This window comes from Notolepis coatsorum, assembly GCF_963971535.1.
Source record: "Notolepis coatsorum genome assembly, chromosome: 15".
Lineage (NCBI taxonomy): Eukaryota > Metazoa > Chordata > Actinopteri > Aulopiformes > Paralepididae > Notolepis > Notolepis coatsorum.
Genome location: NC_140179.1, coordinates 86,065,335 through 86,091,522, shown reverse-complemented (window position 1 = coordinate 86,091,522; position 26,188 = coordinate 86,065,335). Strand labels below are relative to the sequence as shown.

The following is a 26,188-nucleotide window of genomic DNA, read 5'->3' as shown; positions in this document are numbered from 1 at the left end:
ATTGTACCCATTCTGCAATCTGTTAATACAATTTTCAATCAATCAATCAATCAAACCCTTTGATGACCCGGGCTGGTAAAACTCCAAAGATGGCTATTTCTGCACTGGGAGTCAACTCCATGTCGAAGGCCTCTGCGAGGTGTTTGAAAAAAAAGCTGTGTAGGCGAGGACAAGACCAAAACATGTGCGTCATATTTGCTGGGGACATGTGACATCTATTACAAGAATCTGTAATATTGGGATATATTTTGGAGAGTTTAGAATTTGTAAAATAGATGCGATGGACCACCTTAAATTGCATCAGATTGAGCCTAGAACAAGACGTACTGTCATTTACTCTGGCCAATGCTCCATCATCTTTAACATCGCCCAATTCCTTTTCCCAATCTACTTTGATTTTATCAAGAGATGTTTCTGTGTTACGGGAGATTAGGGTGTAAATACTTGATACAAGACCTTTTTGATTTGTGGGAATGTCCAAAATTGTGTAAATTACTGAGTAGGCCATAAGGTGAAGCCTGAAAAGTGGCTCGAAAATGACTTTCGTTCCCATGTCTGGGGACTACATTCTGAATGCATTTTTCCATAGGCAATACCATCATGGACATTGGGTTAAAAGTTCTCCGCAAGATATCCTGCCGAATTTTGGCATGGGCCATAAATGTATATATGGAAATGACAAAAAAACAAAAAATTTAAACTTTGTTGGAAAGACAAAGTCTCTCTGAAATTGACATTTACACATGTACCTCAACATCTGAGTCAAATATTGGTGCATTAGTATACTTGAATGTAAATGTATATGATATGCAGTATGTATAAAAAAACACTTTACCTTGTGATTCCCAACCTGCAATATTAAAGATGCTGGTACAATTTTCTAAAGATTGAGGTTGTAGTTGTACACATAAAACAGTTCAGTGGATAGTATAATAAGAAAAAGAATAGACCCACACACGTTTGATCAAGATGGTTAATCAATCAAAACACTACACAATCCCCTTAATTTGGAATAATATCAAAACATTTACAAATCAATAAGTTACTCATTAACCTTTTTATTTTCCATTTAAAAACAAAATAGAATGCAGGTACAAAAATACAAACAAATCACACTATACCTACTGTATAACCCTAATCCCCTCACCCCATACAGTACATCCCAACCCCAGTCCACACCCTCATCCACCACCACACTGGTTGTGGTGGGGCTCATTAAAAACAATGACGAGTCTCACTACAGGGACGAGGTGAGCCAACTGATCACGTGGTGTGGGAACAACAACCTCATTCTCAATGTGGAGAAAACAAAGGAGGTTGTTGTCGACTTCCGGAGAGTGCACACCCAGCACCCTCCACTGACCATCAACGGTGCAGTGGTGGAGAGAGTGAGCAGCACCAAATTCCTGGGTGTGCACATCACAGAGGACCTCTCCTGGAACACCAACACTGCATCACTGGTGAAGAAAGCTAAACAGCGCCTCTACTTCCTCCGCAAACTGAGAAGAGCTGGAGCCTCAGTGCCCATCCTGTGCTCCTTCTACCGGGGCACCATCGAGAGCCTCCTGGCCAGCTGCATAACCGGTAAGGCGGCTGCACAGCATCCTGCCGCAAGACCCTGCAGCGCACGGTCAGAACAGCTGAGAGGATCTTTGGTGCCCCCCTCCAGTCCCTCCATGACATCTACAATACACGCTTGGCTCGTAAAGCACTACGCATCGCGGGCGACATCACTCACCCCTCACAACGCTTTTTCCCTCTCCTGCCCTCCGGGAGGAGAATGAGGAGCCTCCGAGCTGCAGGACCAGCAGGCTGAAAGACAGCTTCATACACCAGGCTGTCAGGAAGCTGAACTCTCTCCCAGCTCCCCCCCCCGCTCTCACTCTGCCACCACAGAACCTGGACTAAACCCCCCCCCCTGACACGCACACTGCCACTTCACAAACTCACTGCCAATTTACTGCCATTATTTATTTTAGTTTACATTATATTAGTTTACTGCCATATCTATCATCTCACTGCCATTATCAGTTATACTTACTATGTACCACTAAAAAAGATTTGCACTAAATTCTCTTTTACCTCCTATATTTATTAATAATACATAATTTTTTTAGCCACTGTTTATACTGTATATATAGTCCTGTATATAGGGCTGACCTTCGAAGCTTTTTGGCAATCGAAGCTTCGGGGCCGAGCTACGATTTTAATTCGAAGCTTCAAAAAATAATAAAAAAATATATATTATATTATAATATAATATAATATATATTTTTTTATTATTTAAAAAAAAAAATAATAAAAAAATATATATATATAATATATATATATATATTATATATATATATATTATATATATATATTTTTATTATTATTTTTTTTAATCTTATGTTGTGGGACTTGTACAGCACTTTGGTAAACGTTGTTGTTTTTAAATGTGCTCTATAAATAAAGTGGATTGGATTAATTAATTAAGTAGCCCCTTTCGTGACTGACGCAGCCAACAAGGTTTCACTCGGCTGCGCTGCCTGGGTGCAGTGGGGCTGCTCTCACAGGCAACGACATGACATTACATAATTATGTTGCAACCTTCGTCTATCAAGCAAACAATTATATTATATTTAATTTATAATTTATAATTTATAATTATATCAGACAATGCACCTACAAAAGCAGATTATTACAATTAAATTAGCCAACTTGGTAACACATTAGTCATAGCAGCATAGGCATAGCCTTATTAATGTTTTGTGTGGTGTCGCCGTCGTGTACAACGATACTTACGTTTTTTAGGTGATTTGACAAAGTTGTTGTAGAGTTGTGATATGCCATTTTCTTCTGGCATATCTGGCACTCTGCTTTTTGGGCGTTGTCTTTGCATATTTTAAAGTGTAACCACACGTCTGATGACTTCTTCGTCGACATGTCTGCTGCACATGTCCTTGTTGTTTTCAACACAGATAATCTCCACATGCTTGTTGTAGAGAGGTGGAGTCGAGGCGCCGCTTACTTTCGTTTCATTGGAATGGAGGCGGGAAGGCGCCGCTTACTTTCATTTCATTGGAATGGAGGCGCAAGATTTTGGAGGCAAACAAAATAAATAAATACTTTTTTTTTATGTTCGAAGCTCGTGCCATCGAACGAAGCTTCGAAGCTTTGAAGTATTTAAGACAGCCCTACCTGTATAGTGTATGTACATCGTGTCCCATTATGTTACTTATGTTTATAGTATCCTATATGTTACTTTGTTTATATTAGACATTTTTTATATATATATAATATATACACCATGGGAAGGGGGAAACGTAATTTAATGTCTTGCACATTATGAGAAGCGACAATAAAGCTGACTTTGACTTTGACACTTCCCAGGCAACACTGATGTTAATCCTCCTCACCACTATCATCTGAGTCAGCATCCCACGTAGCCCTATCCTTAGTTTCCTTAGAAACATTTGCACAGTTTTGGCATTGACGTAGATCTGTACATGGCAGTTTTGCAGACACACAGGAACATCTTCCTGTCTCACATTTGCCTTGTTTGCAACCGCAGTGGACTACCTGAAACACACTATCAGGGGCCGGATTTGTAGTCATCCAGGTCACTGTTAACTCCCCATCCTCGACGTGCCACCCATTGCCAATGGGTGATGGGGCACACGTTACAGCTTTCAATGAATGTCTTATTATAGCTGCTTGGTCATTTGCCATTTTGCAGTGTTGGTACCAGGCGTCACTTGTCGGGGGCATAGAGAGTTATATGCCCCAGAGGGCAAGGGTGGCCGCACTAACCAGCTAAGTGAAAGGGTCAGATGCATTAGCAGGTGCTGGTTGACTGCGACAGACTCATCAGTAGTTTATTTGTTTGCTGCAACTGCATAAGTGGGGGCAGTTCTTCTAAGGTCCCAGTAGTTGCAAATGATTGTGTGTACTCTCTGTAACAGGACTTCTAAGGCCACAGTCTTTTGCTTGGATATGCAAAATAATGCTGGTGTCTTGCTTCATCTGGGCAGCTTTCAGCAACCAGCTTTTAAATAAAATTGGAAAATGACTTGTGTGTTGTGACTGAGAATTTCTGTGTGTTGTGACTGAGAATTTCTTTAATTGTATTTGATAATTAACTCAACAAGCAGGCCTGTGGCCTCACTCACTCACCTCACTCACCCCCCCCCCCCCCCCCCCCACACACACACACACACACTAGGACAATAGAGCTACAGCATGCACCACCCCTCCCCCAGTAACAATAAAACTAGATGGCATACAGTATCTGAAGAAAACTAGAATGCTAGTTATGTAAACTATAAAAACACAGCTAAACTGTCTCTCAGCACAGCATCAAATAGTGTATTTTTCATATTAGTGTAGCTAGGCATATTTTTCATACCTGCAGACACGGTTCTGCCATGGTCCCTCTCGCGTTTGCCTTTCACAGTCACATACTCGTCCATTCTCTTGCAAATTATGCACAAGACTGGAAGTACAGGGCTGGCAAAAGCTGGTAGGCCTGTCCTGGATCGAAGTTCTTTCGAGGACTTTCACTTCTCGCCTGGCCACCGTTCGACGCAGTTTCTATATGTATCCCACCGTGTCCGTGTAACATCTTGTACACTTTCTTTCTGAACGGACGTGAGATGCATATAACATTGTTTAGAAACCTTTTTGCAAACTTTAGAAGGTGTTTTTTGTCCATTTTCTTCCTCTTCTGTACTCGTCGAGATGTAATGTTACTCCGTGGATGTCATGCTAGCCTGTTTACACAAATTTGTTGTCGTCCGACGTCCGTATCCTGGCAACAAAGCGGCTGCGTATTGGTAGAGCGCAATACACGTGACAGAACTCGCACCACTTACATGAAATATAACTACGCGATGATGACCCGTTTGCGAGGAAAGATCTAGTCCCGACTTTAAAATGATAATTGCGCAAAACCGGCAGGATTGTAAATGGAGAACTTTTTATTCCTAAATCTACACCAATAGATCTTTCACCCAGAGTGAAAATTGCGTAGTCCCCCGAGGTGGGGACGGGATGAAACGATAACAGGCTTCACCTTATGGCTTATTAGGGGGGATATTAGGGAAGGAGGCATTATGTTGTTTAACCCAGTTCCGAACCTGAAAGTATCGGAAGAAATGAGATCTCTGGAGGCCAAATTTCACATAACCCATACCTTAACCTTAACCCTAACCTGAATGTCACCCTGCCTATCTAGAGATGATGTGGACACCAGGTTTGAGGGGGAGGTGAGAAGAAAGCAACACCTTTGTTTCACACAAACATTTCATCATAGATGTGGAACTGGATCTTCGGGGGAATTGATTGTCCACAAAAGAGAGGTTGTGCCTTCTGGGAGGATGTTTAGGAGGAAGTTATGCAAAAGATTTTTTTTACTCAGTTCAAGGTGAGAGGAATGGACGAGGAAATGGTCTGAATGAGATCACTATCTTTGTGTGTGTGTGTGTGTGGTTATTGTTGACAGTAGAATGATGGTTTGTGGTTATTGTTGACAGTACAATAGTGTTTTGTGAAACAGTCTTGAGGAGACCGTTCTTTTATAGACAGTAATAAAATATCTGGGTCTTATCTCCCTCCATCTTAACTGGTGGACAGGAAGTGACATCCATTTCCAGACACTCACTATGTCCTCGTCTCCCAAAATCAAAACACAAAAGAAAATATAAAGAAAGACTCCAGTCTTCCATTAATCAGCAACCATACTACTAGCTAACAGCTCTGTACTGATATCAGATCAGCCATACTAGCTAACAGCTCTGTACTGATATCAGATCAGCCATACTAGCTAACAGGTCTGTATTGAAATCAGATCAGCCATACTAGCTAACAGGTCTGTATTGATATCAGATCAGCCATGCTAGCTAACAACTCTGTACTGATATCAGATCAACCATGCAAGCTAACAGGTCTGTAGGAGAGGAGGGGATATGAGGAAGGGAGAGGAGAGGAGAAAGAGAGAAGGAATGGAGAGGCGAGGAGAAAGAGAGAAGGAATGGAGAGGAGAGGAGAAAGAGAGAAGGAATGGAGAGGAGAGGAGGGGTGAGAGGAGGAGAGAAAGGAAGAGGAGGGGCTCTATCAGTATTCTCACCATTGTGTTGGAACTCAGAGTGTCTTAAGGTTCCCTGGATACGGTGTGGGGGGGCAGGGGGTGGGGCTTGTGTCCGTTTGACCCGGGCTGGTTTTGTACTCTGGGTCAAAGCTGGTTTGGTGTCCTGGGCAGGGTTGGGGGCGGAGTCTGGAGTGGGGTTGGGGGTGGGGCTGCTGTCAGACCACGCCTCCGATCTGAGTGGCAGGGGGTCCACCGTTCCCATGGCAACGCCTGCTGGTGTCTGAAGAACACAGGTAAGGATTGTCCCCTTCAACACACACACAATATCACAGATATCCATCTAACCACTGAAACAAGATAATGCGAAAACCAGAGAGACCGACAGATGAGAGGAGAGAAAGAGATGGAGGTGTGCGTTACCCGTCTCGAGGGGGACTGAGGTTTTAGCGGGGCCTGGCTCCTCCTCTGCAGGGTGGGGGACACCAGGAGAGCGCCTCCTACAGGACACACAAGCAACATGGCCGTGAGAGACCTCACAATGATGGTGTCAGATGATGCCCATCTGCTCGCAGTGTTTTAGTGTTTAATGATAAACCCAGGTCCCTCAGTGTGTTGGTGTTAATGATAAACCCAGGTCCCTCGGTGTGTTGGTGGTAATGATAAACCCAGGTCCCTCAGTGTGTTGGTGTTAATGATTTAAACCCAGGTCCCTCAGTGTGATGGTGTTAATGATAAACCCAGGTCCCTCAGTGTGTTGGTGTTAATGATAAACCCAGGTCCCTCAGTGTGTTGGTGTTAATGATAAACCCAGGTTTCTCAGTGTGTTGGTGTTAATGATAAACCCAGGTCCCTCAGTGTGTTGGTGGTAATGATAAATAAACCCAGGTCTCTCAGTGTTTTGGTTCAGCTTCAGTAGAATAGAATTCTTACTCTCCGTTTTGCTCCACAGACTCAAGGAATAAACAAGCAATAATTTACAGAATAAAAAAGCAAGGTATTTATATACAATAAACAATCAACTGTCTGCGGCATGTGCAATAAAAACAAGTACAACTAAGTATAAGTAAATAAAAAGGAAGTACACAGACAAGCTAAAATAATTGCACATTATTATTGATGCACAAGGGTGCAGTAAAGTGGCTGAGCATTGTAGCAACATTTGATAAGCCTGGTGATATGCTGCTCTCACTATCTATCTACACTTGATAACCCTGGTGATATGCTGCTCTCACTGTCTATCTATCTACACTTGATAACCCTGGTGATATGCTGCTCTCATTGTCATCTATCTACACTTAATAACCCTGGTGATATGCTGCTCTCACTGTCTGTCTATCTACACTTAATAACCCTGGTGTAACTGAGGGGTACAATTCCCTGACTGTATTACTAGATATGATACTTACTACCACTACCTTTGTACTTAATATTCGGCCACCCAGTACACGGCATAAATATATTATGATGAACACTGTCACGTAGATGAAACGGATCCAACACAAATGTACGAATTAGAAATAGGTCTTTATTTCTACACAGCGATGGTGTGTAGAGCAAGCACTTAATCAAATCAATCACATTTATGAATGGGAATTAGTATGCACTTTTATGGCAAGAGTATTCGTCGGTATATCAATAGAGAATGTCCAATCTCTGAAGGCGCAGGTGGTACATATACGACCTGGAATAGTTTAAGGAATAACAGCAATGATACTTTAATGATTATAGGCTGGATACACTAGGGGGGGTTAATCCGGTCGCTTGTAAGCCGACAGGAGTAGGAAGGGGGGGGGGTAGAATCCGGCTGCCTCATCCGGCCAAGGGTATCCCAGGTGAACCCACTGTAGTGCCGTTCAATGCGCCGGCGATCCTTGGACCACAGATGAAAGCAGGTGGACTCTTTGTGGGCCGGCGTCCTCCGGTCCACGGAGGAGAGACGTGAAGCGACCTCGTCTTGCAGAGCGTCTCCTCACCTTGCGTCCTCTCCAGGGGGGGGGGGTTCCAAACACGGCAGTGTCGGGGGTCTTTATCCATGGAATAATCAACGTATACAAAGCATAATCCGTGCCTGGGAAGGCGGGCTGTCGTCGGTAGAATAATCCGGTATACAGGTCCACTCGCTCGTCGGCTCTGGGGCTCCTCGGGTGCAGCTTCACGTGGGGTCAACCACCCTGGATAAGCAGCCAGTTCTCTGCCCGAAACGATGGGGTACTGACTACGGTAGTATTCTCACCGCACGAAGCACTATATATTAACAGACTATTATTAGCTTAATAGACTACGTCCAACTCGACGATATAGTGCCAAATATGACTATTCAAATATTAATATACACGATGTCTCAATACCGATGGTAAGCCGAACTTGGCCTTACTCCCACACGTGGCGTCGCGGGGAGGCTTTACGTCTGTGACTCTATTGGAGGGTAAGAAACTGGACTGAAAAGGAAATCCTACTTTAGTAGCGCAGTATACTGCCCACTTTGCCAACCTAGGATGGCTTAGAGTAGACGACAGAGTACAGCAACTTGCAATGGGCCTGGTCTACAAGATACACTATACGACCGGGGTGCCCATGTACATGTCAAAATACTTCCCAAAGGTCAGTGAATACCACAACCACTACACCAGAGGAAGCTCAACAAATCATGTTAAACCCAGATTCGGCTCAAACAAGGGACTAAACACGTTTCGCAATTATGCCACAACAATGTGGAACGCCCTACCCAAAGCTGTAAAGGAATGTGAATCCCTGCCCACATTCAAAACCGCCCTTAAAGAGCACCTACGGGAGGCTGCAATTCGAAACTGGCCACCGTAAATGCCCAAAACCCCCACCACCTCCTAATAGACAGTCTCCTCCCCACCGCATGTATATATTCCCTCCCCGCCGTATGTATATTCCCCTCCCACCCACCCACCCCCTCCTAATGTACAGTCCCCTCCCCATCATATGTATATACTCTGTCAGGATCTAGGGGTAACAGTACTGTATATTTGAATACCGCCTATGTCACAAATGTATCAGTACTAAATACCTATATGTCCCTATGCCATAAATGTCATGTATGTTATGTATGTCATAAATGTCTATATGAATTGAAAATGGGGGACCCTGATGGAAACAAGACAAACGTCTTTCTCAGGTCTGCATCCCCTTAACAATTGTATGTATTGAGCCGTACTGTATTGTACCCATTCTGCAATCTGTTAAATAAAGTTTTCATTCATTCATTCATTCATGAACAAATAGTCCCATTAGTGGTGCGGTAGCCAGATTCCTACGCGGAACTAGGACTTGTTCGTACATGTTGAGCGGTACGTTTGAACTGGGTCTGAGGGGTATGGCAGCCTGGCACCAAGGTCTCGACCAATAGTAGAATGGAGACTATTATGGGATGTTCAGTAGGCTAGAATGGATATTCAATGCATATTGTACAAGGAATATACAAGGGATATCAGGGAATATTAGAGAATATACAAATACAATTAAATATATATATATAAATAAATATATATATTCGGTTTAATCTGGCCCTTCACAACAGCCACCCCCTGATTGGTCCCAGACCTAATCAGTTAAACAGAGACAGATTAATCGCGTTGTCTATTTACACATAAGGGTTTGCTGTAGGGGTCAGTCAACTTCACAAAGTCATAGGGTTATAGGGTCATGGTCATCATCGATTGTGTCTGGGAGTCGGGGCAGTTCTATGAGCCTCGCCACGGGACGGGTGTAAGTGCGACCCTGGACAAGCACTTCAGCTGCTCGGACCTTGCCGTCGGCACCGGTGATCACTTTGCTTACGCGGCCGGCCGGCCACATAGCTCTGGGCAGTGATTGATCAATAATCATGACGACTGTTCCTTCTGTCAAATTGTCTCTCTCCTTTACCCACTTCTGGCGGGTCTGTAGAGACGGTAGGTAGTGCAGTAGGAAACTGCTCCAAAACTTGTCGGCTAATACTTGACTGTACCTCCACATTCGTCGGCCGTTCGCTTCTTCAGGCCGGTACATTGTCTGGGGTAATGCAGGATCTAGCCGCCCCATCAGGAGTGTGTTGGGGTCTGCGGAGATAACAGTGCTCAATCCACAGAACACAGGCTTCTTATTCTCAGCCTCCTCCTGACTGGCTTCCCTCGGGATAGGCGTGGGCCACTCTCCTTCCGGGAGCTTTAGGAATGCTGGGCCGTCACTGTAGACATTGCGACGGTGAGGTCATCCAGGGGCATCCCCCGGGTGATGACGTCAGCTGGGTTCTGTTTTGTATCAACGTAGCGCCACTCTGTTTCTCCGGTTAACTCTTCGGTTAAGTCTTGAATCTCGGTGACTCTGACTCCCACGAAGACTTTGTACTTGCATGAGTTTGATTTGATCCAGGCGAGTACTGTCGTGGAATCTGACCACAGGATTGTTCTAGACACCGGTATGGTGAGCTCACGTTGGATGAGCGTGGCTAGGTGCGCTCCGGCTAGGGCTGCGCAGAGCTCTAGACGTGGGATAGATTGTTGCTTGCGTGGGGCTATTCTCGAGCGGGCGAGGACAAATGCTGTGTAGATCTCTCCCCCCTGGTCTTGGGCCCGCAAGTAGGCTACTGATCCGTATGCGACCTCTGAGGCGTCACTGAAGACGTGTAAGTCCATTTTACATGTCTCTGGCCTCACCGTGGGTGGGAAGTAGCTTCGGCGCATATTAACGCCTGGGAGTGAGTGGAGCTCCATCTCCCACTCTCTCCAGGTGGATGCAAGGTGTGCGGGAATGGGGTCGTCCCAGCCCTGGTCCTTGTCCCACAATGCTCGTACAATCATTTTTGCCCTGGTGGTGTACGGTAGAATACATCCTAGCGGGTCATATTGTCGGGCGAGTGTTGTGTACACACTCCGTCTGGTGGTCGGCGCCGCCGCCGGCCTTCCCTGCTCCGTAGTCAGGGGCTTGTGTCTGTAGTGAAGCGAATCTGTTTTGAATCGCCACACCAATCCCAGGGTCATCTCCTGGGCTTCTCCCGGGATTGTAGCCATCCAGGTCTCGCTGCTGGCTGCCTTGTCCTCGGAGGAGAGGATGCGCAGTACTTGCGGATCGCTGCTGGCCCACTGCCTGAGATCAAAGCCGCCTTTGATCAATGAGGCGCGGAGTTTAATCAGGAGAGCCTCGGCTTCTTCCTGGGTTGAAAGGCTTTGTAGACAGTTGTCTACGTAGAAGCTGTTCTTTACGCTGTGTTGGACCTCTTCGTCCGCTGCTGGGTCCTCTGCTACATGTTTCTGTAGTGCAAATGTAGCACAGCAGGGGCTGCACGTCGTTCCGAAGGGGAGGACTTCCCATTGGTAGATGGCTGGGTGCTCATCTCCTGGCTTCTCTCTCCATAGGAACCGTAACAGGGGCTTGTCCTCCTCTACTAATCTCACCTGCAGGAACATTCCTTTAATGTCCCCGCTGATGGCCACCTTTTCCTGGCGGAAGCGGAGTAGAACGCCGAGTAGGGAGGGGCCGAGTGTGGGACCGGGCAGTAACTCTTTATTCAGATTTTGGGATCCGATCTGGTAGCTGCAGTTAAATACTATGCGGTCTTTACCGTTGTGATGGACCTTGTGGTGAGGCACGTACCACGATTCAGTGGTCTGGTCAGCCTCTTTAATGTCCATCTTTGTGACGTGTCCCGCTGTGATGAGCTTCTCAATCTCAGCGCGGTATACACTCTCTTGGGCGGGGTTCTTGGCTAAGCGCCGCTCCGTGTTCAGCAGGTACCGTTCTGTGGCGTCTGTCTTGGCGTGGAAAGTAGGCATTCCTTCTCGCCGCAGGAGTGGCGTGGCGTATCTCAACACGCCGTTGACCGGGACTCTCTTGGTCCCTGTCTCGAGGAGGTGAATGGCGTAAATGTCATCTTTAGAGCGAATGTCTTTCTTTCCGTTCTTAAAGGGCATTTGTTCCAAGGTCCATAGCCGCTCTACGTGTTGCAGGAGTGCGGTTTCTCCCTCCGTGACTCGGGAGTGGAGACATCTAGTGGCTGTACTTCGGTTGAGAGATTTGGCGAGCGGGCCTTGGAGAGTCCATCCCAAACGGGTCTCGACTGCTGCAGGACAGCCTCGGGGTCCGGTATGAACCCGGTCTATCGGGACAATGAGGTCTGCATGGTCGGAGCCTATCAACAGGGTCGGCATAGCATTGTCTATGAGCGGGATCGGTAACTTGCGCAGATGTGCATATGTCTCCATCAGCTTGGCGACGGGGTATGTGTACCGCGACAGTCCTATTTCTTGGCTGGTGAAAGCGTCTGTAATCTGGTACCGTCGCTCAGGCTGGCCGCTTGCTGCGATAGAAAATGAGACATTCTCGCCCTTTATCGTCTTCAAATCTCGTCTTATTGTCCGAATTGTCATTTGGGTTTCGCTTCCCCGCAGCCCTAGCTGGGCCGCAGCGGAGGCGAGCAGCAGGGTCTTCTCTGACCCGTCATCGAGGACGGCGTAAGTGTCCAGGACTTTATTCTGGTAGCTTAGTGTCACACGCACTACTTTTAGGAGTACTCGGGCTCCACTGCTGCTGGCGGGATCGATGTACATGACGCTCGCTTTGCTGCTGGATGGTGCGGGTGAAGGGCGCCGTCTGTTACTGTCGTGAAGTATGTCCAGATGGGCTCCATCGCACTTGGTGCACCTTTTCTTTAAGCGGCATTCGGCTGCCATGTGTGAGCGCGCACAGCGAAAACAGCGCTTGTTGGACTTTATCCATTGACTTGCTTCCTCCGCGTTCAGCTTGGGGAAGGAGTCACATTGCGCTAGCCAGTGTTCTTTCTCACAGTAGGGGCACACTATCTTCCACTTCTCCGTTCTGGAGGGGGTACTGTGGCTCCTGCTGCTCGGTACTGACTCCGATTGGTGCATCACAGTCACCGATCTTCTTCCATCATTTAGTCGTCTGGTTCCTTCTCTGGAGCCAGGGGTGCTCCGTCCGAATGTATCTAGCCGTAGGCTGCTGACTTCTCTCGCCAGGAAGTCTGCTAGATCGAGGAGGTTCGGTTCGGGGCCATTCGGGTCTCGGTGATCTCTCTGCCGCCTAAAACGCTCCTGTCGAGCGAGCGGCAGCTTCTCCAAGATCCTTTCCACATTTGAGTTGGCGTAAAGTTCATGCCTCCCCTTCTCTCTCTGCGCTCCCAACATCCCTACCAGGGACTGCACTCTGATGGACAGGTCGTCCAGTGCTCGATTGTCTATTGCTGGGGGTAAGCGGTCGATGTGTCGGATCTCCTGAATCACGTAATCCCATATGCGCCCATACCTCTGGTCCAATGCTACCAGCGCTGCTGTGTATGGGGTGGTGGAAGTCGCGTAGGCGAGCGCTATATTATGTGCGCGGGGTACCTTTAAGTGCTTCAGTAGGATGGCGTATTTATGGCGTTCATCCAATACATCCGCCAACATGGTCTCCAGACACATGCGGAGTTCTGTATACTGGGCCCGGTTCTCTTGGGTGAAGTCGGGTACCATAGGCGTGCCAATGTATGACGCTGACTGTGGATACATCGGCGAGCGTTGGGGGAGAGGCCTCCTAGGCGAGTCTCCTCCCGCTCCTTGGTATGGGCTGGTACCGGCAGTGTACCATGGCCCGCTTGTCCAGGTGCTGTTCCTCGGTGCGGGTCGTGCGTCGTGCTCACCCGTGTATAGAGTCGGGGGTCTGTAGCGCAGCTCCGCGGGAGTATAGCCTGGGCTGTACCGGACCTCCTGGTCCGGTAGAGTACTGTGCTGTCGTCGGGCGTGGTTCTCCTCCTCTTCCTCTTCGTCTTCAGTTAGGTCATCCAGTGCTTGTAGTCTCTGGTTTAGCCTCTCCACAGGATATGCTGCTCCTTCCCGGTTGCTAGGTCTCGCTTGGACCGGTGGGGGGAGGTGGTCTGTGGGGGGTATAGACCTCGTCTGTTGGTCAAGTTCAGGGTTGTTTACTCGGCTAGGGGATGCCGCCCTGGAGGTGTGTCTAGACGAGTTCCTGGAGCCTCTGGCGGAGGGAGAGGGTGTTGTCCGTCTGATCAGCTGTTCTATTAGTTGCGCTTGCTGTCTGTCGCGCTCTGCGTCCCGTAGAGCACCAGCAGCTGCTCGCTGGCTGTCTGCTCGGTCTCGGGCCACATTCTCTTCTCTCTGAATGCGTCTTATTTCTAGACGTATATGCTCTTCTTCGCTCCACTGCTGGATCTGCAGTCGGTCGCGTTCAGCAGCGGCGTTCAGGCTGATGAGGAAGGCCTGCTGTAGGGTCCTCTCTGCCTCGCTGGGAGAAGGCGGTTGTATAGGGGAGCCTTCCCTCGGGGTACTCCTTGCGGAGCCTTGGAGCTCTATCTCCACGGTGCTCTCCCCGTCTTCTTCCGTGCCGAGTTCTCTCTCGGTAGCGTTGTATTCCTCCCGGGACTCGTCGGGGACTACTTCTTCAGTACTGGCGGGGTGTGAAGTCATGTCTGGTTCCCACTGGTCCCCACCGTGAACTTGGTCAGTTACATTAGAACCCGTAGGGGCCTCTATGGTCGGGGTAGTCTGGGCGTTGGGGTTAGACATACTTTTACTTTCTAGTTTTACCGCGTTTACTGTTAGTAGAAGACTAGGTTGTTGACTGACAGCGTAAGCCTCTAAGTACTGAGGGAGCCGTCGTTCGCGCTGCGGGCGTTGATTAGGAGGATCGTTTCGTGGAGTGTTCATCATAGGCCATTTCAATATTAATAACACTATATTAATATTACACTAATTACCCTCCGGCTCGAAGGACCAATTGTAACTGAGGGGTACAATTCCCTGACTGTATTACTAGATATGATACTTACTACCACTACCTTTGTACTTAATATTCGGCCACCCAGTACACGGCATAAATATATTATGATGAACACTGTCACGTAGATGAAACGGATCCAACACAAATGTACGAATTAGAAATAGGTCTTTATTTCTACACAGCGATGGTGTGTAGAGCAAGCACTTAATCAAATCAATCACATTTATGAATGGGAATTAGTATGCACTTTTATGGCAAGAGTATTCGTCGGTATATCAATAGAGAATGTCCAATCTCTGAAGGCGCAGGTGGTACATATACGACCTGGAATAGTTTAAGGAATAACAGCAATGATACTTTAATGATTATAGGCTGGATACACTAGGGGGGGTTAATCCGGTCGCTTGTAAGCCGACAGGAGTAGGAAGGGGGGGGGGGGTCGAATCCGGCTGCCTCATCCGGCCAAGGGTATCCCAGGTGAACCCACTGTAGTGCCGTTCAATGCGCCGGCGATCCTTGGACCACAGATGAAAGCAGGTGGACTCTTTGTGGGCCGGCGTCCTCCGGTCCACGGAGGAGAGACGTGAAGCGACCTCGTCTTGCAGAGCGTCTCCTCACCTTGCGTCCTCTCCAGGGGGGGGGGTTCCAACACACGGCAGTGTCGGGGGTCTTTATCCATGGAATAATCAACGTATACAAAGCATAATCCGTGCCTGGGAAGGCGGGCTGTCGTCGGTAGAATAATCCGGTATACAGGTCCACTCGCTCGTCGGCTCTGGGGCTCCTCGGGTGCAGCTTCACGTGGGGTCAACCACCCTGGATAAGCAGCCAGTTCTCTGCCCGAAACGATGGGGTACTGACTACGGTAGTATTCTCACCGCACGAAGCACTATATATTAACAGACTATTATTAGCTTAATAGACTACGTCCAACTCGACGATATAGTGCCAAATATGACTATTCAAATATTAATATACACGATGTCTCAATACCGATGGTAAGCCGAACTTGGCCTTACTCCCACACGTGGCGTCGCGGGGAGGCTTTACGTCTGTGACTCTATTGGAGGGTAAGAAACTGGACTGAAAAGGAAATCCTACTTTAGTAGCGCAGTATATATACGCACTATGAACAAATAGTCCCATTAGTGGTGCGGTAGCCAGATTCCTACGCGGAACTAGGACTTGTTCGTACATGTTGAGCGGTACGTTTGAACTGGGTCTGAGGGGTATGGCAGCCTGGCACCAAGGTCTCGACCAATAGTAGAATGGAGACTATTATGGGATGTTCAGTAGGCTAGAATGGATATTCAATGCATATTGTACAAGGAATATACAAGGGATATCAGGGAATATTAGAGAATATACAAATACAATTAAATATATATATATAAATAAATATATATATTCGGTTTAATCTGGCCCTTCACAACACCTGGTGATATGCTGCTCTCACTGTCTGTCTATCTACACTTGATAACCCTGGTGATATGCTGCTCTCACTGTCTGTCTATCAACACGTTGGGTTGTGGTGGCCATTAGGGGTCGTGGGGTAGGATATACTTTCTTTGCTTAACGGAAACATGGAAAAAACCATAGTACAAGTATTTATAGACATGTTAGACAATGGGAGTCGGTTTCTTCATTGAGCACTTATCATTATCATTAGGGCACAAGTATCTTGTGTTTTACTATGAATATACATACAGTGCAGTATATGAGGTGGAATGGAGCCAGTGCTACTGTATTATTCTGGCCCCTCCTCTGCCTGGCTTCATAAATTAGTATAGCAGTCATCTTTGGTACTTTCAGAGGTAATTACCTCATGCCTGATTCCTGGTAGTCTGTTGTTCTGCAGAGTCAGAATGGAAACACACACACACACACACACACACACACACACACACACACATCAAAGCAACTACAGCGCAGGTCAGTAGCATTGTCAGCTCCTCTGACCCAGAATCACACAGGAAGTCTACATACTGACAAACATCACCTGTCTCCAGCACACACACACACGCACACACACACACACACACACACACACACACACACACACACACACATAATAATACTAACTAACTAACTAAGTAACTACTGGATACAGGTCAGCGCAGCCTGACTACTTTATAAAGACAGAACAGTCATAATGAGAGAGACCACTTAAGATTTCCTTCTGATTAACTGTTGATCCAATGACCTCTGACCTCCTATTGAGCTTAGTAGTTTTGTATTGTTTTTATTGTGGATCCCCATTAGTCTACACACCAAAGTGAGACTACTCTTCCTGGGGTCCAAACATTTAAAATACAAACACAAAAAAAGTAAAATAGAAATATATAAAACCACAAGTACTCACAAGAAAACATCACAACAAACAAAACAAGAGAATTAAAGCTCACTCAATATTCATAAGTCAGATATCACAATTCTACCAACCATAAAATACATATTCCATAATCAGTCCATAAGAACAAAACGGATAAAAACCGTTTAAATGATTTTAACATCATAATATAGCATAACTTTTCTCAAGTCACTGATCACCTTTATATTTCCATACTAATTTCCATAATAAGTCAATGACCAAAATGTATCTCGTCATTCCTGAGTGCAATTTCTTCCTTTTTTTTTTAAAACATTCATTTGTTCCTTACCATAGTTATATTTCTCTGTATACTATTCCAATAAGCAACTGCTCTATACATTACCGTCTTTTTCAGAGCATTTGTTTTTGGTAGAGGTGAAGTAAAGCATGAATCTAATGCTTGCCTTGTGTTATATCCATGTATCATATCATACAGTTGTGAGTGCAAACCCTCCGGTTTCCCAGTATTCCAGACATTAAACAAAAAAGTTACCAGGCTACATGCCATCCTCTGTTCCACTGTCATCCAGGTCAGCGCGGCATGCATCCCTCCAACACTACTCCTCACAGAGCAGCGAAGAGTGAGGCGTGCCACCCTGGTCTGAGCGAGCTGGAGTTTGTTCAGGTCAAGCCTAGAGGCGTTAGACCATATAGTAGGACAGTAGTCCAAACGGGATAAGACCAAAGATTGTAGTACAAGCTTTGCTGTACCATTAGTCAACAGATTTCTACACCTTCTGATCATTGAAGTACCACAGCTCATCTTAGCCACCATATTGTTAATGTGTTTCGACCAAGAAAGTGTTTAATCTATTACAACACCAGTTTTGCAGTTTTGCCTCTCTGACCTGTTCGATATCAGCACAGTTCAGAACAAGGTTTTATTTAGGATTTGATCTAGATGTATATTTTGAGGCTATCATTATACTCTTGGTTTTTGCAACATTTAACTTTAACTTATTTTCACTTACCCAGTTGGAAATGAGCACATCTCATCTTGCAATAACCTATTAACAGACTTTTTTTTTTTTTTTTTTTTCACAGCCCCTTTTTCCCCCCCTGCTGGTCATTTCCCTGCCGGTCATTTCCCTGTTGCCCTCAATGAGGATATCTTGCATGTTATGGACTAACCTTTGACGTATATGTGGTACAAAAGCCATAATATACACACTGAAACCAAGAGAACTACAATACCCAGCATGCAGTAGCTTCTATTTATAGAGTTGTTCAAGTTACACATGAACCGGATTTCCTGCTAAGTTTGTGCCGACAGGGGAGAGAAAAAAGCCATGTGATTTGAAGTTTTTCCTCAATATCTCCACAACGCCTGCGAGTTATGAAACACCCCTATATTTTGACACCAGGACTGGCGTTCTACGACCCCGGACAATGGAGAAAACTAACCTGGAATGAGAAGTGGTAGTTTCAAGTTCAACGTTTACTTGTCACATCCCTGTCCCTTTTCCAGTATAGAGGAGAGGACCTCTTAGTTTCTTGTCTCCTCAGCCTACGGTACAGCAGCAGCATCAACACATGTAGTACACAGAAGCAATAAAAACTGTGTATGATTTAAAAATGCAGCATACCGATAGCAATAGCTGCAAATATGTGCAGATCGGTATTATGTGCAAATCAGTAGCAGGGACAGCAAAGAAATAGCACCGGTTTTCCTCAGTAACAGGCTGGTAGTGTTATTCGTTCATGAGTCTGACTGCCTGGGGGGGGGGGGGGGGGGGGGGGGGGTATCCCTGAGCCTGCTGGTCCGGGCCTCGGGACTCCTGGACGGCGTCAGCAGTTTGTGGTTGGGATGGCTGGGGTCCTTGATAATTGCTGATACACTGTCCTGGATGGAGGGGAGCTCATCATAACCACAGATGTTCTGTTCTCACGACCCTCTGTAGAGCTTCGTGGTCGAGGGCAGAGCAGTTTCCATACCAGGCGGCGATGCAAAATGGCATCCAATGTAATAAAAAAAGTCAACCAACGAACGCGATTCTTGTACCGGATCTCCTCTCTGGTAAACAAGAATACCCTGAAGACTCTAGCAGGAGCACTCATTCAAGGGTACTACGACTATGCTTGCACCTCATGGTACCAAAGCACCTCAAAGGCACTAAAAAACAAATTACAAACATCTCAAAACAAGCTAGTCAGACTACTACTTGACCTGACTCCTAGAACCCACCTCACCCCTGCCCACTTTGACAACCTAGGATGGCTTAGAGTAGACGACAGAGTACAGCAACTTGCAATGAGCCTGGTCTACAAGATACACTACGCGACCAAGGTACCCATGTACATGTCAAAATACTTCCCAAAGGTCAGTGAATACCACGATCACAACACCAGAGGGAGCTCCACAAATCATGTAAAACCCAGATTCGGCTCAAACAAGGGACTAAACACGTTTCGCAATTATGCCACATCAATGTGGAACGCCCTGCCTAAAGCTGTAAAGGAATGTGAATCACTACCCACCTTCAAAAACACTCTCAAAAAACACCTACGTGAGACTGCAATTCGAAACTGGCCCCTACAAATGTCCTAACCTAGTTGTACAGTAAATGACCAAGTAAGGCTTTGTCAATATTCCAATGTACAGTGTAAAATGTGTGTGTCCCCTACCCAACCCCCCCCCCCCCCCCACCTCCAATGTACAGCCCTCACCCAACCCACCCAACCCCACCCCACCAACCTCCTCCAATGTACAGTTTCTACGCCAAATGTATATACACTCCTTTTCTGGACACTTTTGTATCACAAACAGTACTGTATTTGCAAATCTGATATGTCATAAATGTATAGATGTAGCAGTACTGTCTATCTGTATGTCATGTATGTCATATATGTTATGATGAATTGAAAATGGGGGACCCTGATGTAAACAAGACGAAAGTCTTTCTCTGGTCTGCATCCCCTTAACAATTGTATGTATTGAGATGTACTGTACTGTACCCATTCTGCAATCTGTTAATAAACTTTTCAATCAATCAATCAATCAATGCATCCAGTCAGGAGGCTCTCAGTTGTGCCTCTGTAGAAGCCTGTAGGATCTTCAGCCGCCTGAGGAGAGAGAGGTCTTATTGTGCTTCACCACCTGGCCGGTGTGTACGGCTGCTGCTGACTCTCTCCACCAGTTGATGTTGATGGGGTCCAGCCTTTCTCCCCCTCTCTCCTGTAGTCCACGACCAGCTCCATGGTCTTGTCAACATTGAGAGAGAGGTTGTTCACCTGGTTATCGACCTCACTCCTGTAGGCCGCTTTGTCGTTGTTGGTGATTAGGCCTATCACTGTCATCGACAAACTTTTTTTTAGATTTATCTTTTTTTATTGGAAGAATTAGTACATATTTATACATTTCAGTTATCAAAATTATACAACTTCCATTTCCTTCCTCATTCCTATCCCCTAATCCCACCCATCCCACCCAGTGAGGGCGACGACAAACATACATGAAAAAGAAAAAAAGAGATATAAATAAAAAATAGACATTTAAATATTTAAACAAAAGTACAGATGTGGCAGACAAAGCTACGCAAAAGAAAAATGAAGTCAAATTAAAATAAAACAAAGATAAAACAGAGATATTTTTATATATACATACCGTAATAATAATATATAATATAAGTGTTACTCTCCATTTTAGTAGCGTAATTTCCAGATGGTAAAACAAATAAAATGGAGAGTAAATTTAACACCCTTAGCAGACCACCACAATGCCATCTCCCTAGCCATGCGTGGGCTAGCAGTGTCATGAAGGTAGATAGGGGGTGGAGGGGGGTCATGGGGTCCCAAGATTGGATGGAGTCATATGGGTTTTGAAATGGGATAGGAAGGGCTGCCATGTTTTGTGGAAGATATCCGTGTGGCCTTGTGTAGTAAATCTGATTTTCTCTATATGTATAAGAGACATGACATCCCTCATCCAGTGTAAGTGTGAAGGGGGAGTGGCTGCCTTCCAGTTGAATAGGATGAGACGTCTGGCAATGAGTGAGGCAAAGGCCATGGCATTGGATTGCCCAATAGATATTGTAGCGTTTTCCGGTGTCAAGCCAAATAGTGCAATAAGAGGGCATGGGTCAATGTTCATAAAAAATATGTCTGAATAAGATTTAAAAATGGAAGTCCAGAAAGGGGCCAGTACTGGACAATGCCAGAACATATGGATAAGTGAGCCAGGGGCTTGGTGACACCGGTCGCATGTGGGATCCATGCCAGGATTTATCTTCGCCAGTCTAGTCTTTGACCAATATAGACGGTGGAGGAGCTTGAACTGTATCAGTGAATGGCGGGCACATATTGAAGAAGAGTGTATTCGGGCAAGAGCGTTTTCCCATTCTTTGTCTGTAAATTGATGATTTAGATCGGACTCCCAGTTTTGTCTTATAGCCAATACTGAGGAGGGTAGGGATAGGGATATGATGTTATATAGTTTAGATATTGAGCCTTTGATTACAACCTTCACCTCCAAGATGCGATCGATCAAAGTTTTTGGGGGTGTATGGGGGAACTGGTCAAATGTGCTCTTAACAAAATCACGTATCTGTAGATATCTGAAAAAATTTGTTTTTGGTAAGTTAAACTTTAGGGACAGTTGTGTGAAAGACATGAAAGAACTGTCTTGGTACAAATCATAAATGTTCAGAATGCCCTTCTTAAACCAGTTGCTGAAGGTTTCATCCACCATAGAGGGAGGGAAAAGGAAGTTTTTGTGGACAGGTGACGACTGTGACATGGCGTGGAGACCAAAGTGTTTTCTAAACTGGGACCAGATCCGGAGGGAGTGTTGTACTAAGAGGTTGTTGGTATACTGGGCGGTTGTGACTGGGAGCGAGGAGCAGACTAAGGATTGCAAAGATGTTCTAGAACAAGATGCCCTTTCCATGTCCACCCATGCCGGTACCCACTGACAGAGTCCGTAGTGGGAGTGACTCCAGTAGAGAATGCTGTGAATATTTGCAGCCCAATAGTAGACCAAGAAATTGGGTAGTACGAAGCCTCCCTGTGATTTAGGCTTCTGGAGGGCCATTTTATTTATTCGGACTGGGCGTTTGTTCCAAATAAAATCTGATATTGCCTTGTCGAGGGCTTTAAAAAATGACTTTGGAATAAAGGTTGGAATATTTTGAAATAAGTACAGAAATTTCGGTAATGTGTTCATTTTCACAGTGTTCACTCTGCCAACAAGTGATAAAGGAAGTGATGACCATCTGATAAAATCCTGCTTGGTGCGCTCCAATAGAGGGGTGAAGTTGGACGCTATAAGATTAGAATGTTTATGTGTTATCGTTATGCCAAGGTAACGGAAGCTGCTTGGGGAAAGCTTGAAGGGGAACCTAGAGGGGGGGATATTTCTAGCTAAGGAATTTATGGGGAAGAGTTCACTCTTGTTTAAGTTTAATTTATAGCCAGAAAAAACACCAAACTCGTGTAGTATGTGAAGGACACGTGGAAGTGTGGCCGCTGGATCCGCGATATACAACAGGACATCGTCCGCATATAGCGAGATTCTTTGTTCCTGTCCATTTCTGATGATGCCTTGGACATGGCGGTCCTTGCGAAAGGAAATAGCTAGTGGCTCGATCGCTAGTGCAAATAGTAGCGGAGAGAGAGGGCAACCCTGTCTTGTACCGCGTTGTAGGGGGAAATATTCCGAAGTCACATCATTTGTTCGAACTGATGCCACTGGAGAGGAGTATAAAAGTTTGACCCAGGACACAAATTTCTCGCCGAAACCGAATTTCTGCAGAGTATAGAATAAATAGTCCCATTCAACCCGGTCAAAGGCCTTCTCTGCGTCTAGCGCAACAACGACCTCTGCAACGGGAGACTCGGTGGATGAGTAAATTATATTCATAAGGCGCCGCAGGTTGAAAAAAGCCATTCTATCCTTCACAAAGCCAGACTGGTCTGGATGGATAATACTTGGTATAACGGATTCCAGTCGTCGAGCGAGTACCTTTGCCAAGATCTTTGCTTCATTGTTAAGGAGAGAAATAGGACGATATGAGCCACAGTCTTTCGGGCCCTTATCTTTTTTTAAAAGCAGGGATATTGAGGCTTGATAGAGAGTCGGAGGAAGCGAGCAGGATTGAAAAGATTCCTCAAACATTGAAGCCATAATGGGACATAACTGGGTGGAATATTTTTTTTTAAATTCCACTGGGAACCCGTCTGGGCCTGGGCTTTTCCCACTCTGCATCATAGTTAAAGCCTGTTGGATTTCATCAGCGCTAATGGGCTCTTCCAAAAGAGTCATTGAATCATTGTCTATGACTGGTATATCCAAATTTGCGAAGAAACTATTCATGAGAGAGGGGTCTTTGGGGGAATCAGAGGTATATAGTGAAGAATAAAATGTTTTGAATTGACCATTTATTTCCAATGGGTCCGTATAGATCTCTCCAGTGGCAGAGTTAATTTGCGTGATCAAGTTCTGAGCGGTGCGGTGTTTTAGCTGTAGTGACAGCACTTTACTAGGTTTATCACCGAATTCAAAAAAGGACTGCCGTGATTTGAGTAGAAGCTGCTCAGCATGACTGGTGGAAAGGAGATTAAATTCCGTCTGTAGGGTCACTCTTTCATTATAAAGTGCAGGTGTCGGAGAGACTGCGTATGAATAATCCAATTTAATAATTTGGTCTGAAAGTTCAGTGCGTCTGCTGTTGTGCAGTTTATTACGTCGAGCACAATTAGAAATAATTTCTCCACGGAGAAAAGCTTTAAGAGCTTCCCAAATGATGGACATAGGCATGCCAGGGGTAGAATTTACCTCAATAAAAAATTTGATCTTAGTGGACAGGAACGATGAAAATGAGTCCTCAGATAGCAATAGTGGATTAAGTTTCCACGGCCTGAATGATGGACATTTGTCCGGGAAGGCTAGCTCTAAGATTATTGCTGCATGGTCTGAAATAACAATGCTATCGTAAGAGCAGGAACGCACTTGAGATAGAAATGTGTTGTCAATAAACAAATAATCAATTCGAGAATATGTATGATGAACTGGTGAAAAGAAAGAGTACTGTTTGGCGGTGGGATGAAGGAAGCGCCAGACATCTGAAATACCGTATTGCTTCAGGAAGGACACTATGGCTCTAGCAGTCTGAGATTGTGGAGCTGGATTAGATGATGATCGATCTAAGGCTGGGTTAAGAGCACAATTAAAGTCACCTCCCATAATCAGTTGGTTAGAGTTCAGGTCGGGGAGTGAAGAGATAAGTTTATTGATGAAATGCGTGTCACCAAAATTTGGAGCATATACGTTGACTAGGACTACCTTTGTGGAATAGAGAGTTCCTGAAACTATAATGAATCTGCCATTAGGGTCAGAGATCACATCAGATGGAGTAAATGGTGTGTTTTTGTTGATCAGAATGGCTGTTCCTCTGGCTTTGCTCTGAAAACCAGAGTGGAACACTTGACCTACCCAAGCTCTGTGTATTCGACGGTGATCTACTCGCCGAAGGTGAGTTTCTTGCAGAAAAGCGATGCCAACCCCAAGCTGCTGTAAGTGAGTAAGGATCCTAGTACGTTTCAAGGGGTTATTTACACCCTTCACATTCCAACTAATTATGTTAGTATTGCCCCCTGACCCCCTATTAGGATTAAACACTGGCATAAGAAAGTGAAAAAATATTCATGACATTTGAGATGGCAAAGTGGTGGTCCAGGGTGCTTATAATTAAAGATGAAAAAAAGTCATAAGAATAGAAACAAAAAACAATAAACAAAAATAGACAAAGATATTCACTGTTAATATTAGCAATGAAAAACAAACAAACATAAAACGCCCTCTCACGTCCCCGTGGGGCGTGACTACTCACAGCCATAGTAACACTGACTGTGCCTAGCATTACAGCTAACCTTGTGCACCCTGTGCTCTAAACGAGCACCCTGTGAGAACTGTAATTCTTAATTACACATGGCAAGAACCAAAAAAGAAAAGAAAAAAAGGGAAGAAAGAAAAAATAATGAATAAATAAATAATTGCTCGACACGTGGCCATATATAATTATGTAACTAGCTTGGTTGGATAAGGCAGGTTTCTAACAATGTATACACCTAAACCCCTGTTTGGAATCTCATTGTAGTCCACCCCCTCGAGAGACAGGTACTGCCTATTTAGAGCAGTAGAATGTAAGATATCTCTCTTTGGTTAGAGTTCTACACCAAATGTTTGGGCCATGGGGTATGTTGTTTTATAAAGGTGCATAGTGGCACCAAACCTGCCTTTTCCATATAACTAACACACACACCCACACACACACACACACACACACACACAGGGGCGGGGGCCAATTGATCACCGCCCTGACACACACATACCCACACGCACTCACACACCACGTATGTTGCTATGGTTAACTTGAATAAGTATGACAAAGATAAATCGCAAGCCTGCAGCCAATTCGGCGCATATAATGTAATGATACTAAATAATACGATATCACCAGTGTGGGATATGGGCGAGTAAACAGTCAGCTTGTACCCAACGTAGACTGAGACTGAAAGTTTAGCAATAGCCAGGCGGCTAGCTGTGGTAAGTGACGTCATCAAGTCAGCCACCAGTGACCCGGATGAAGATGAATATACATGTTAATCGCCAGCGGGATGACAGTCAGCTTGTATTTAACGAAAGAATAATAATAATAAGTTGGCTTTAGCAAGTAATAATAATAGTAACAATGAATTCACAGTGAACCGAGTTAGCCAACAGTCTATAGTAAGTGACGTAATCGAACAAACCCGGCAGTGACCCGGAAGAAAAATAAATACAAAAATAATAAAAAAAAATAGGCGACATTCACCGGCAGGTTCACATTCGGCTTGTATTCTACGTAATAAAAATAGTAGTAACAAATGAGCTTTAGTAAATTAAGACTAGTCGGCCGGTTATAACGAGCAGGTTGGCCGATGTACACAGCAATTGCATAGCGACAATCATACCGTGTTGTTACCCACATCAATTTCTTCAACATTATGTAATTATAAATAGGAGCAATAAC

General features: G+C 45.3%; 1 protein-coding gene across 1 annotated transcript in view; it reads right to left on the bottom strand.

Moving 5' to 3' along the window:
* The window catches only part of LOC311242128 (nuclear protein MDM1-like), a gene marked incomplete at both ends in the record, with an annotated part of 67,483 nt that overhangs the window by 1,897 nt on the left and 39,398 nt on the right, over positions 1-26,188 (bottom strand). Inside the window, 2 exons of the mRNA XM_084331082.1 lie at positions 6,107-6,347; positions 6,488-6,564. Coding sequence (XP_084187208.1) covers positions 6,107-6,347; positions 6,488-6,564 — 318 coding nt within the window. The remainder of the gene's footprint in view (positions 1-6,106; positions 6,348-6,487; positions 6,565-26,188) is intronic.